Consider the following 13293-nt stretch of genomic DNA (forward strand, 5'->3'; position numbering starts at 1 on the left):
ATAAGTCACGTTGAACCATCTTCCTGCAAGTTAGAAGTCTGCATGTGTACAGGCATGTGTCAGGCAGTGTTTAGTAGCAGGAAGATCTGAAAAGAAGTTTTTTAAAATTTTATTTTGTTGTCATTAATCTACCATTACATGAAAAATATTATGTTTACTAGGGTTCCCCCTTCACCAAATCCCCCCCCACAAACCCCATTACAGTACTGTCCATCAGCATAGTAAGATGCTGTAGAATCACTACTTGTCTTCTCTTCTCTGTGTTGCACAGCCCTCCCCGTGCCCCCCCCCCCACATTATACATGCTAATCGTAATGCCCCCTTTCTTTTTCCCCACCCTTATCCCTCCCTTCCCTCCCTTTCTTCCCAGTCCCTTTCCCTTTGGTAACTGTTAGTCCATTCTCAGGTTCTATGATTCTGTTGCTGTTTTGTTCCTTCTGTTTTTCTTTGTTCCTATAGTCTCTGGGTTTGAGGTGAGTCTCTTGTAAGCAGCACAAAGATGGGTCTTGCTTTTTTATCTATTCTATTATTCTGTGTCTTTTGATTGGTGCATTCAGTCCATTTACATTTAGGGTGATTATTGAAAGATATGTATGTATTGCCATCACAGGCTTTAGATTCCATGGTTGCCAAAGGTTCAAGGTTAGCTTCTTTAGTATCTTACTGTCTAACTTAACTCACTTATTGAGCTATTTTAAACACTGTCTGGTCATTCTTTATTTTTCTCCCTTCTTATTCCTCCTCCTCCGTTCTTTATATGTTGGTTGTTTTATTCTGTGCTCTTTTGTGCTTCCTTTAACTGCTTTTGTGGGTAGTTGATTTTATTTTTGGCCTTTAGTTAGTATTTGGTTGGTCTGCTTTCTTTGCTGTGAGTTTATTTTCTCTGGTGATTTCTATTTAGTCTTAGAAGTGCTCCCATCTAGAGCAGTCCCTCTAGAATACTTTGTAGAGATGGTTTGTGGGAGGCAAATTCCTTCAACTTTTGTTTGTCTGGGAATTGTTTAATCCCTCCTTCATATTTAAATGATAGTCATGCTGGATACAGTATTCTTGGTTCAAGGCCCTTCTCTTTCATTGCATTAAATATATCATGCCATTCTCTTCTGGCCTGTAAGGTTTCTGTTGAGAAGTCTGATGAAAGCCTGATGGGTTTTCCTTTGTAGGTGACCTTTTTTCTCTCTCTGGCTGCCTTTAATACTCTGTCCTTCTCCTTGATCTTTGCCATTTTAATTATTATGTGTCTTGGTGTTGTCCTCGTTGGATTCCATCTTTTGAGAGTTCTGTGTGTCTCTGTAGTCTGAGCAACTATTTCCTCCCCCAGTTTGGGGAAGTTTTCAGCAATTATTTCTTCAAATACCCTTTCTATACCTTTTTATCTCTCTTCTTCTTCTGGTACCCCTATAAGGAGGATATTGTTCCTTTTGGATTGGTCACACAGTTCTCTTAATATTGTTTGATTCCTGGAGATCCTTTTATCTCTCTGCATCAGCTTCTATGTGTTCCTGTTCTCCGGTTTCTATTCCATCAATGGCCTCTTGCATCTTATCCATTCTGCTTATAAATCCTTCCAGAGTTTGTTTCACTTCTGTAATCTCCCTCCGGACATCTGTAATCTCCCTCTGGACTTCATCCCTTAGCTCTTGCATATTTCTCTGCAGCTCTGTCAGCATGTTTATGATTTTTTATTTTTAATTCTTTTTCAGGGAGACTGGTTAGGTCTGTCTCTGAAGATCCTCTCTCAGGTGTTGTCTGAACTATCTTGGACTGGACTAAGTTTTTTTCCCTTTTCATGGTGATAGCAGTGGCTGTAGGCAGGTTGCGGGTGTGTCAGCTGGGAGAAGAAAGTCCTTTCCTGCTTGCTGGATGCCTTGCCCTTCTCTGCTGCCTGTGTCAGTTACCCACACTCCTGGAGCAGCCACCGGGTTAGTCCCCTAAGCTGCTGTGGGCGGGGTCTCCATCAGAGCAGCACGGAGCCCTGCAGGGATTGGCAGGCACACCAGGTGCGCTCCTCCATGATAGCGGCACCCCTGCCTGGCAGCCGTGTGCCAGCAGCGGCCTTTAGGTCTGGCCCAGGTGGCTGTGCATTGGGCTGGGATTCTGGTTGGCTGCTGGAAGCACACCTGCTCCCTCTGCCTCCGCTGCAGGTGTGCGCAGGGCTCTCCCTCGTGGGTCTCTACCAGGCTCCTCTGGCTTCACTGCTGCCAGTGTGTGCAAGCCGCACCTGGGCTGTTTGGTCGCTGCTGCTGCGGTCTCGCACAAGCCTGTCCTGGTCCCATCTGGTACTGTTGGCGCACACGATCTGCTGCCAGTCCCTTTTGGCACTGCTGCCCCCGGCACGCGCTGCCACTCTCCCATTACTAGGCCAGTGTGTCGGGGTCCGTGCCAGTTGGAAGAATGACCGGCAGGCTGCTTAGTGCCATGAGGGGCTTCAGAGCTGCACTGCCTCCCCGGGCTTTAGGGCACCTAAGGTTCCCCGAGATTCCCAGCTGCTGGCTAAGTGTGCCGGGACGACTTCGTCCAGCTATGGGGTCCCTGTCTCTTTAAGACTTGCAGAAAGCACTCGCTTTTCTTTTGTCTCAGGGGTGCCGGTTGCAGGGACCTGCCCACAGTTTTTGCTTTTCTGTTTCTCTAATATCCAGCACCCCGTGCACCTTGTGTCTGCGCTCCAGGTGCGGGTTTCTAGAACTGGTTGTTTAGCAGTCCTGGGCTTTCACTCCCTTCCTGTTCCGACTCCTTTCTTCTGGATGAGTTTTGGGGTGGGGGGGCGTTCGGGTCCCGCCTGGCCGTGGCTTGTATCTTACCCCTGTGATGTTGAGTTCTTACAGATGTAGATGTATCCTGGCTGTTGTACTGCATCCACTGCTGTCTCTTTTAGGAATAGTTGTATTTATTGTATTTTCATAAATATATATGTTTTGGGGAGGAGATTTCCTCTGAACTACTCACACCATCTTCCAATGATCCCCCCCATTATATTTTCATTTTGGTTATTGTATTCTTCAACTTTGACTAGCTCTTTGTATTTTCTGTCTCTTTTCTTGAAGTTCTCTCTGAGATCATTAATTATTTCCCCCAGTTCAGTGAGCATCTCTATGATGATTACTTTGAATTCTTTATCAGGAAAATTGCTAATCTCCATTTCATTTATCAGTTCTTCTGTTGTTTTGTCTTGTTCTTTTGTTTGGAACATATTCCTCTGCCTCCTCGTTTTGTCTGGGTCTCTGTGTTTATTCTTTTGTATTAGATAGATCATCTATGTCTCCTTGAAAGTAGTGGCTTTATGTAGTTTTCATCCTGTGGTGTCCAGTACCCTCAGCTAATCAGACCTCAGTGCTCTGTTGTGGCCAAGCTGCGACTGCTGTTGGTGGGCTGTGGGTGGGACTACCCTCTGCCTGTCTGCCAGCAATGGCCAACTACTGCTGGGCTGAGCATGCTGTGTAGGGCAAGTCTGCAGGGGAATGCTGGAGCTGAGCTAGTGGTGGGTGGAGAGCTTCAGAGCTGGCTCCCTTAAGCATCTGGCCAGTTGGGCTAACAGAGGGTTGGAAAAGTGTCATCCAGCTGCTGTTTCTCCTATGGAGAGAGCTCCCTCAGACCCCTGCCTCTCCAGCACACTTCCCAAGGCTATCAAATCTTTGAAACTACAGCCTCTGTGTTGGGTCTCAGGGGATTGACAGAGCACACTAGTCCTCCAAAGCGAACAGAGATTCAGCCCCACAGTGTACTCCAACTCTCCCTGGTGTTCAGCCCCAGTAATCTTCAAGCTCAGTGCAGTGGGGACTTATCTTCCCAGTAGACCACAGGGCCAGGTGTTCCAGGTTCCTGAGTGTCTGTCTCCACCCCACTCTGTTCCTCTCTCCCTCCTGCTTGTGGGCTGGGATGGGACAATGATTTGGATCCTCATCAGTTGTGTCTCTGTCCCTTTATCCTTCAGTGTGGTCTTTTCTTCTTTGCCAGGTATAGATAGTCTGTTCTGTGGTCTTTAGGTCATTTTCAGAGTTAGTTGTATTTGATGTAGTTGCTTCCTTGGGGTGTACACAGAAGGAGGTTAATATAGTGACCTCCTTTTCTACCATTTTCCTCTGACCCCAAAAGCAGGCATTCTTTCTTTTCCTAGGCTGTAAGTATGATTTCAGAAGAACTCGGCACATCCCCCTTGTTTGATAATACTATAACCATTGTCGTAAAAATTCCCGATTGAATAATTGCTGTGTTATTAACTGAATTCCAGCCTTGACAGCATTGCTTGTAGTAGCAGATAACTTAGGCTCAGAAGGTAGGTAACCCTCAGGCATTGGTAACGTAGCTTCTTGAGTTAAGACTCTTTAGGGTAAGGTGGTGATTTGGGTGTTTCTGTATTTTTGTTTAATATCAGGACACAATTCTGTCTTAAATAGCTGACAGCCTTTACATTATTCTTCCTGAGTTGGAGTGAAACCAAATCCAAGATGACCCCCAGCTGTTATCAGGAGCCAACTAAATCCCACAGATTTCCTGTGAACTTCTGGTTTGTTTGATGGCAACACTGAACCAAACTATAGCAGAGAGGACTGTTTTGAAATGGTTGATGAATGGCATCTGTTGCCGGGTCCAGCTGACATTACTAAGTTGGACAGAATAATCAATAAATTGGCTGGGAAAGGAAAATCAGATACAGTCATTGTATTTTCAAATCTCTGCTATTTGTTCTTCAGCAGTTTTGTACTGCAAATCTCTCATCATACCTATACTAAGTGCAATGATTAGACTCTCTAGAAAACTGGGACTTCATTTGGCAGTTTTAGTAGTTTTAATTTAAATAAATTGAAAACCTTATTCATGATATCTTTATGTCCTCCTGCTGTTTTGCTCAAATGATTGATTTGTTAGTTGCCTGACTATGGTATCTTCAAGGTAAAATAAGTCCAAAATCTGCCAGGGACTTTGAGCCTCTGGTCTGTCATGATGTTCTGACTCTGCAACCCCAGGGAGAGTAAAGAACAACATGTGGGGGCTCTGAGGGTTACATGGCAGTTAAACTGGCTAGTGGAAAGAGAAAGAAAGAAATCACAAGATTGTAAATGATGAATCTCCCCTCTTGTCCCTCCCAGGTGAACCTTTTTCTCAGGAGGAAATGGAAGAAATGTTGTCTGCTGCAATTGATCCAGAATCGAATTCAGTTCATTACAAGGACTATATAACAATGATGGTGATAGATGATAATTAAATGCTCCAAAGACTTAATTTCTAATTGAAAGGATAATATTAAAAATCGCTTGACCTTGTTAATTTCACATTTTATCTTTTAACTCCTGCATATGCTTATTCATAACTTGTGACAACTGTTTCAAGATATTTTGTTTTTTAAAGGTGATCATAACAGTTTAAAACAAACTATTGAGTATGTCCAGCTTTATGGAATGACAAATTGCTAGTTATCCTAAAACTATTCTTAAAACATTTTAACATTCTTATTGTTATTGTTAATTTTCTACCATAAAACCAAGATTACCTTCAAATTAGTTAAGCTGACAAAATGAAGAATTATCAGAATGACCCAAGGTATGGTAGTGAACATCTTGGGAGCAGCCAGAATGACCACACATTGAAAATAAGTACTGATGTGATGAGAGCTGCTTTAAACAACAGACACTTAAGCCATCTGAATGTGGAAGGAGAGTTATTGAAATGAGCAGTAATAATTAATTCCTTATGAGAGCCAATTACAAGTCTCATTTGAGATGATAACTTAGTGTAAAAATTTAAACTTGCTGATGTAGCATGTTAACATTTATGGAATAGAAAGTTGATATAATTTATCTAGAGACAAGAAGACAAGGGAATTGATAATGTAAGCAAGTGGCCCTTCTCTTCTGGCTTTGGAATGCTTACCTACTCAGGGTACATGTCATGACAGTATTATCCTCAATAGTGGGTAAGAATTTGGAGATTTTATGGTGGCAGGAAGTGATGGAAGAGCTGAATAAAGTTATATGACCACAAGAAATCACAACAGAAAAAGATATGGACCTACAAACAAGGGGGAAAATAGGTAAAGGAGAAGTGAATAATCTTCCATAACATGTATATTCTTTCATATGTGCACACATGCGTACACAGTGATCTCTATTTAAAGATGCATCACCTCTACATGTGTGTTTATGCACATAAACATTGAATGTAGCTTGTGATTCTTCCTCACAGGCATGTCTTGCCCCCCCAAGAGAGGGGGCTGCTTTCATAGGCTATTTGTTACTATTTATTCATTCATTCATGCAACATTTACTGAGTATTATTAGATAATGTTCTAAGAATTTCAGTTGCAAGGCGAATCAGTCCCTAAATAATTGAGGTCACCGTTTAGTGAGGGAGACCTGTCAGTCAGCCAGCAATCACATTCCAGACAGAGGCACATTCAGGGTACCATGGAAGCATGTCAGAGGGGCAGCTAACTCAGCTGGGGAGGACTTCCTGGGAGACGAGAGATTCTAGTGAGTAGAGAAGCCTTCCCAGAACAGGTAACACCGACTTAAAGTCTACAGACAGTTTACTAGGTGGGCAGCAAGGGCACAGGGTACTTCAGCAGGAGAGCTGCAAATACAACAGACTCAGAGGTATCAGGAATCAGGAAATGATCTGACAGTTTAAAGCAGTTCAGTATGTTTGGTGCATAGAAGATCTTGGAGATGTGATCAGAGAGGAGATTGGAGCCTAGATGGGAGTGGCATCATTAGGGACATTGGTTTGGGTGTGCAGTTTGGGCTTTAATGTTAAAATTTGACACTTCTTCTGAAGATCAGAGAGAAAGAAAGACCATTTGTAGATAGCGCAGAAAGTAGACTTGAAGAGTCAAATCTAAAAGTAGGGAGACCAGGTAGGCAATTTGGTTGTTGGGAGGAGATAGATTGGGAAAAGTCAAGAGTGAGTGCCAGGTTTCTAGCTAGGACAGTGGGTGGATGCTAGTGCCATTCACTCAGATAAGAAATCCAAAAAGCAAGTCCAGGTTGGTAGGCAAAATGATGAGTTTGGCTGTGGCCATCTTGGGGCTGAGAAGCTAGTGAGACATGATGGGGAAACATCTGATAATCGGTTGGAGAAATAGGAGGAAGATCTGGCTAAAGACATGGATTTTGCAGTTCTCCACATATAAGTAGTACTTAGTGCCTTGGGAGGAAAAGAGAAGCAGGTCAACAGAACGAAGGCAGACATCAGCATGTAAGGGGAGGCAGAGGAAGAGGAGACCAGGAGGGAGAAGCCTGCGAGGAGGGAGAGCAGGTGGGGAGGCCTCACGAAGGGGCAGTAACCAGCCATGTCAGCTGTCACAGAGGTGAGGTAAACTACACATGGAAAATGCCCATTCGTTTCAGCAGCCAGAAGTTCATGGGTGACCGAGGCAGGGGCAGATTTGGTGACTGCCAGGGAGCAGAGCTCAGTGGGTAAGGACTGGATGGATGTGAGAAGGCAGGGCAGAGAGGACAGACAGATCACTTGGCAGTGAGGAGGAGAGACACAGGCTAGAGAGAGACAGCAGGTTGAGGCAGACTTCTGGGAGATGGGACACATGCAAGCAGGTTGATATGCACAGGGCTGAGGGCCAGCAGAGAAGTTGAAGACCCTCAGGAGGTGGTTGGGGACTGGTTCCAGAGCAAACCTGCTCGAGGGTGGGTCAGGGCAATGACCCAACTTACCTAGTTCTTGCATATGTGTCTCTTTCCTTTCCTTTCTGAGTGAGGAGGGAGGTGGTAGGTTACAGAGCTTGAGGAGAATAGTAACATTTGGAAATACCTCTTGTAGGAAATGGGAGAGAGTTGAGAAAGAGCCCATGTGAGGATTCCCAAGAAATCCTGGAGGACTTTATTCAGTAACCCAGGCTCTTGAGCAAATGGGTGGATTGTTGTACTGATTCAGGATTGAGGTTTCGTCATCTGGATGAGATGGAAGGAACCAAAGGTCAGGGAGCTGAGGAACCCACGAGAGAGCAGCTGTGAGGATGGTCTGTGGGGCCCAGGTACTGGGGGACAGATACAGGCAGGAGAGGGCAGGTGGAGCGAGAGGAAGGCGCAAGGGCCCAGGAACTCTAAAGACGAACAGCAGCTCTTGCTGGAGTGTCGGATGCTTGGCCTTCCTGCCGTTCCTGAGGATATTCTGCTCGAATGTGACCTCTGCATTCTTAGAGTGTTCTTTTACTTTCCTATAAGGAGTGGTACTGGTCAATTTTTGCTAGATTATGTTGAGATAACAACCCCCAAAACAGAGTGTCTTACTATGATAAAAGTCACTTTTTCATGTTTTTTGTCACCTGGGGTCAGCGGGGACTCTGCCTCTGGTGCTTTCACCTGGCTTCTTCATTTGGTTCCTCTCCTTCCTCAGTAAGGTGGCCGTGTGTCCCGGCTTGCCCAGGTTGGCCCAGCATAACTGTTAATAGTGCTCCTTCTGGAAGCGTCCCAGTTTAGGTGACTAATATGTGGTTATACTGCATCAAAAATGGTGAGGAGTCATCACTTATGGAAGGTTTTGGGAAAAATGAGCACAGAAGTGTACCAATGGAAGGCATTTCTTCCTTCACTGGTTTCCCAATGTTACAAGTAAAATTCAAGTGGAGGACTGATGTGCCACTCACTGATGTGCCACTCACCAGACACACGTTAGAATTGTCACCCAGAGGTGAGTGCGAGCCACCTGCGTTTAGGCAGAGGAGCAGGAGGAAGGAGGCGTGGTGACCCTCCGAACACTAACAGCCCATTTATGAGCTGCGGCCCTGCAGCTGGGAGGGAGGGAAGCAGAGGCATGAAATACCCATAAGGTGGCAGTTTCACCAGGGGTGTGTCATTGCGTGGCAGCGGCTGGCACCAGCATGTGGCATTGAGGCAGGGCTAGTGCCCAGAGTGCACACCTGGCGTGGACACCGTTGGAGTGTCCAGGATGGCTCTGAGCTGCCTGCACAGCCTGTCCCCCTGCATAACCCTGGCTATGCCAAAGAAATAGTTCAGTGAATTAGCCCTGGTGTCTTCATGGTCAAAGGTGACATCACATTCCCCTTCTGAAGAGAAGCTCCTGGCACAGGAAGATGCCTCAGGATTGGGTACCCCTGAGTCTCACCTTCTAGAATTTTCTCAGAAGTTCTGATCGATGTCAAGCTTCACACCCTCTCTAAAGGAATTTCTCTTTAGTATCATAAGAGTTAGCTTTATGGAATATGGTTAATTTTTATCTTTAGCAAAAGTTTGTCTGTTGTTTATTTCAAAGCCATCAGAAAGTATAATACAGGTTTCTCACAGAAATCTCATTTTGTCTCCTAGTTGCAGAATAAATGTAGTATATTTGCAAAGGGAATGTTTTTCTTTATACTCAAAGCATTTCCATTCATATTTTGCCTGTCCCATTCACCTACTTAGCCCTTGACATCTGATTTAAGTCACAGTGGCATTTTCCTGGCAAGAACAATGCTTGGTTCCCTGTGCAGAGTGTCCGTGTATCATTATGACCCTGGCTTCTGCAGAGCCTGCCCCACCTTCAGCTCTGGGGCCTTGTGGAGGAAGGCTCAACTACCACACTGGACTCCTGGGAGGCATGTGACTGCTGGGCCAGGGCTTCCCCCTGGGCACACCTGTCTGGGAATAAAGAGGCCAGTCTCCTTCCCCAGCTTTCCAAAAGCAGCACAGATTTAGTCCCCTTCGCATGTACAATGTTCAAGACAGCAGCTAGTTGGGATTCTCACTGGCAGTCTTGGTTTTTGAGGAATGGAGCGCTGTTTGCATCTTTCTGCCTTGTCTTCCTGCTTTCATTCCTTTGCCTTTTCCAACTGCTTCCAGATAAGAGAGCACCCTGTTCATGCAGCCAGGTGCTTGTAGACCACTGTACTGCACTGCTCCTTCTGGGCGGGTTAAATAAGCAGAAGGCCACATGGCCATCTCTGGCCCACCCAGCACCAGGTATGGCAGCTGTCACCTACACCTGCAGGCCCTGAAAGTGTGGTTACCAATCACCTGCTTCAGAAGCACCTGGGAGGGGTGCTTGTTAGAAATTTGGACTCCACGGCCCCACTACAGACCCCTAAAGCAGAACCTAGAGGGGGTCCTCGAAGTCCCCATTTGTAACACATTCCCAGGGAAGTCTTATGCACATGACAGTGTATGAAGCACTCTGTGAGGCAGTAGCATAGTGTGAATGTGTGGGATCTGGAGGCTGTGCCACTTACTGATGAGGTGATTGGCTCCAACATCTACTGTTGCTGAGTCTTTGCATCTTCATTGTAAATGGAAGGAGCACCTGCCTACCTTAGGCAGGTATGAAACAAAATGAGATTCTAAAAGTAGAAAGTCTTTAAAGGTTCTAACACAATTGTGTTATTTATAGGAATCAGGGATGGAGGGAGGAGAAGGGAAAGGGGAGAGAGAGCAAGAGGCCCGCTGCCTGGGTATGGACAATCAGAGTGTGTGGGCAGGTGGGTAGGGAGCGATTCATTCATCTTGGTGAGGGGGGAGCCACCTGAGGTACTGGCGGAGATACCAGGAGGTTTGCTACCATGGTCCTGTTAGTTAAAGTTTATTTCTAGAATATGAAATTAGGAGGTTTTAGAAAGTGGTTTGTCTTTTTTTTTTAATTGTAAAAACAACATAAAATTTACCGTCTTACCAATTTTTAATGTAGAGTTCAATAGTGTCTATTCACAATTGTTGTGAAATAGATCTGCAGAATTTTTTCATCTGGCAAATCTGAAATGCTGTACCACTGAACCCCTACCCTCTCTCCTGACCCTGCTCCTGGCAACCACCCTTCTACTTTGTTTCTATGAATTTGACTTCTTTGATACCTCGTGTTGGTGGAATCATACCTGAGTTGTCTTTTTATGACTGATTTGTTATACTTAGTATAATGTCCTCAAGGCTCATGCATGCTGTAGGCCTGTGATGGGATTCCCTTCCTTTTTAAGGCTGAATAATATTCCTCTGTATACATAGGCTGCATTTTGTTTATTCATCCATCAGCAGACATTTGAGTTGCTTTCACCTCTTGGCTATTCTGAATAATGTTGCTCTGAACATGGGTGGGCAAATACCTCCTTGAGACACTGCTTTCAGTGCCTCTGGGTGTGCTTCTGTATCCAGAAGTGGGACTGCTGGGTCTTTCTTCTTCAAAATTGGCCGTCAGTCCTGCAGCTCTTGGAGCAGCCTGGTCACTCACTTCACTCAGTGGCGAAGGCTCTCCTGTTCATCTGAGGAAACGAGTTTTGTTTTTCTAAAAAACAGTTCACAAAGTTGTAAACTTGGGGCCAACTCTCTTTGCTCGGATAAGGAGGTAAGGTCAGACAGCACCTCCTGAGCTTCAGGACCTAGCCTTATACAAGTGGCCATACAGAGTGCCACATACTTCTTGGCACTACCCTAGTGAGTCTGCAGCTACTCAGAAAGAAGCGTTTTTTATTTTTATCACTTTAAAATTGAAGTAGAGTTTATATACAATATTACATTGGTTTCGGATGAATGACTTAGTGATTTTTCAATTATATACATTATGAAATGCTCACCATGGTAAGTGTAGTTACCATCTGTCATCATACAAAAGTACTACAGTACTATGAGCTATGTGCTCTATGCTATACTTCCATCCCTGTGACTAAGTTATTTTACAGTTTGAAGTTTCTACCTCTTTATCACCCGTTTCTCCCTGCTCCCCTAATAACCAACTGTTCTCTGTGTTTATGAGTCTATTTCTGTTTTGGGTTGGTTGGTTTGTTTTCAGATCCATGTCTAAATGAAGTCATGTAGTATTCATCTTTTTTCTGACTTATTTCACTGAGCATAATACCCTCTAGCTCCATCTGTGTTGGTGCAAATGATAGGATTTGTTTTCTTCTTATGGCTGACTAATATTCCATTGTATATGTACCACATCTTCTTATCTATTCATCTTTTGATGGACCCTTCAGTTGCTTCTCTATCTTGGCTGTTGTAAATAATGGCATGATAAATTGGGAGTGCATATTTTTTTTGAATTAATTATTTTGTTTTCTTCAGGTAAATTCCCAGAAGTAGAATTACTGGGTCATATGGTATTTCTGTTTTTAGTTTTTTGAGAAACCTTCATACTGCTTTCCACAGTGGCTGCACCAATTTGCAATCCCACCAATATTGCACAGAGGGTTCCCTTTTCTCCACATCCTCACCAACACATGTTATTTCTTGTCTTTTGGATGGTGGCCATTCTGACTGGTGTGAGGTGACACCTCAGTGTGGTTTTGACTTGCATTTCCCTGGTACCTCTCTACCAGCTACACCCAACTGGGGGAGAAACACTCTGGAAAGAAGTCAGGGTGCTATTGAGAAGGAGAAATAAACACAACAAGTAGTTATTACAAGTTCATATTACACTGTTGAATAGTCTGCACTTTACTATGTCATGAAAAATCTGTGTTAATGTATATTTGACTAAAATATGAATTGTAATCACTGAATAGTATCTAATTGTTTTAACATACCTTACTTATTTGACTAGATACTTATTCCTGGCCATTTAAATAATTTTCAGTTTTTGTCTGTTGTAATAAATTGTCATGAACTTCCAGGTAGTTAAGTCTTAATTACTTGCTTAGAATACTTTCCTAGAAGTGGACTGTTGAGTCAGCTTTGAAGAGCTGGGGACCTGTATTTCAGCCTATTATAAATAATATGTTTTTAAGCTATCCTGGAGAAAGATTGTTACTATGTCCCAAACCTCCATCAGCACTTTTTTTTGTTTTAAATTTTGCCAAGTTGATAGGCAAAAATAGTATCTCATTTTTTATAATTTGTGCTTGTTGATTATTTGAGTTTTCTAAAGGCTGTGACAAGGTGAACTACAAGATTTGAATGGATTAGCTCCAGGAGGCACCAATTCGAGCCTCACAGAATTTCCTGTCAGACAGAAGCAAGATGATCTGGCTGCTGTGAGCTGGAGTCCATGAAGCACAACACTGCAGGCAGAGTCTGAATTCAGGAGGAGCACTTTCATTCTGAATAATTATCACTTGGAGGAGGTGATTAGGGAGAATGAGCCACTGACCCACAGAATAGTTAGCAGGAGATGTAACACATATTCAAGCAAAGAAATAGGAACTGGGGAAATAAACATATAAATAAGAAGTGAAGAACTATCAGCAAAGCCAGAACAAGAGGCCAACGGGCCATCTGCTCCACTATCAGCTTCTTGGGAAGTGAATGCACCTCCTAGTCCAAGTCATTTACTTATTCAATCAACAATTATTGAATTCCCTCTATGTGCCAGACACTGTTCTGGGCACCAGAGATGCCCAAATGTATATGAGACACCATCCTTGTC

General features: G+C 44.0%; 1 protein-coding gene across 1 annotated transcript in view; it reads left to right on the forward strand.

The window, feature by feature from the left end:
• Positions 1–12537, forward strand: part of DRC8 (dynein regulatory complex subunit 8) — a 154896-nt gene extending 142359 nt beyond the window's left edge. The window contains exon 7 of the mRNA XM_037013697.2: positions 5088–12537. Coding sequence (XP_036869592.2) covers positions 5088–5203 — 116 coding nt within the window. The 3' untranslated portion in view covers positions 5204–12537. The remainder of the gene's footprint in view (positions 1–5087) is intronic.
• The last annotated feature ends 756 nt before the right edge of the window (positions 12538–13293 follow it).

The sequence above is a fragment of the Manis javanica genome, chromosome 11 (assembly GCF_040802235.1).
Source record: "Manis javanica isolate MJ-LG chromosome 11, MJ_LKY, whole genome shotgun sequence".
Taxonomy (NCBI): domain Eukaryota; kingdom Metazoa; phylum Chordata; class Mammalia; order Pholidota; family Manidae; genus Manis; species Manis javanica.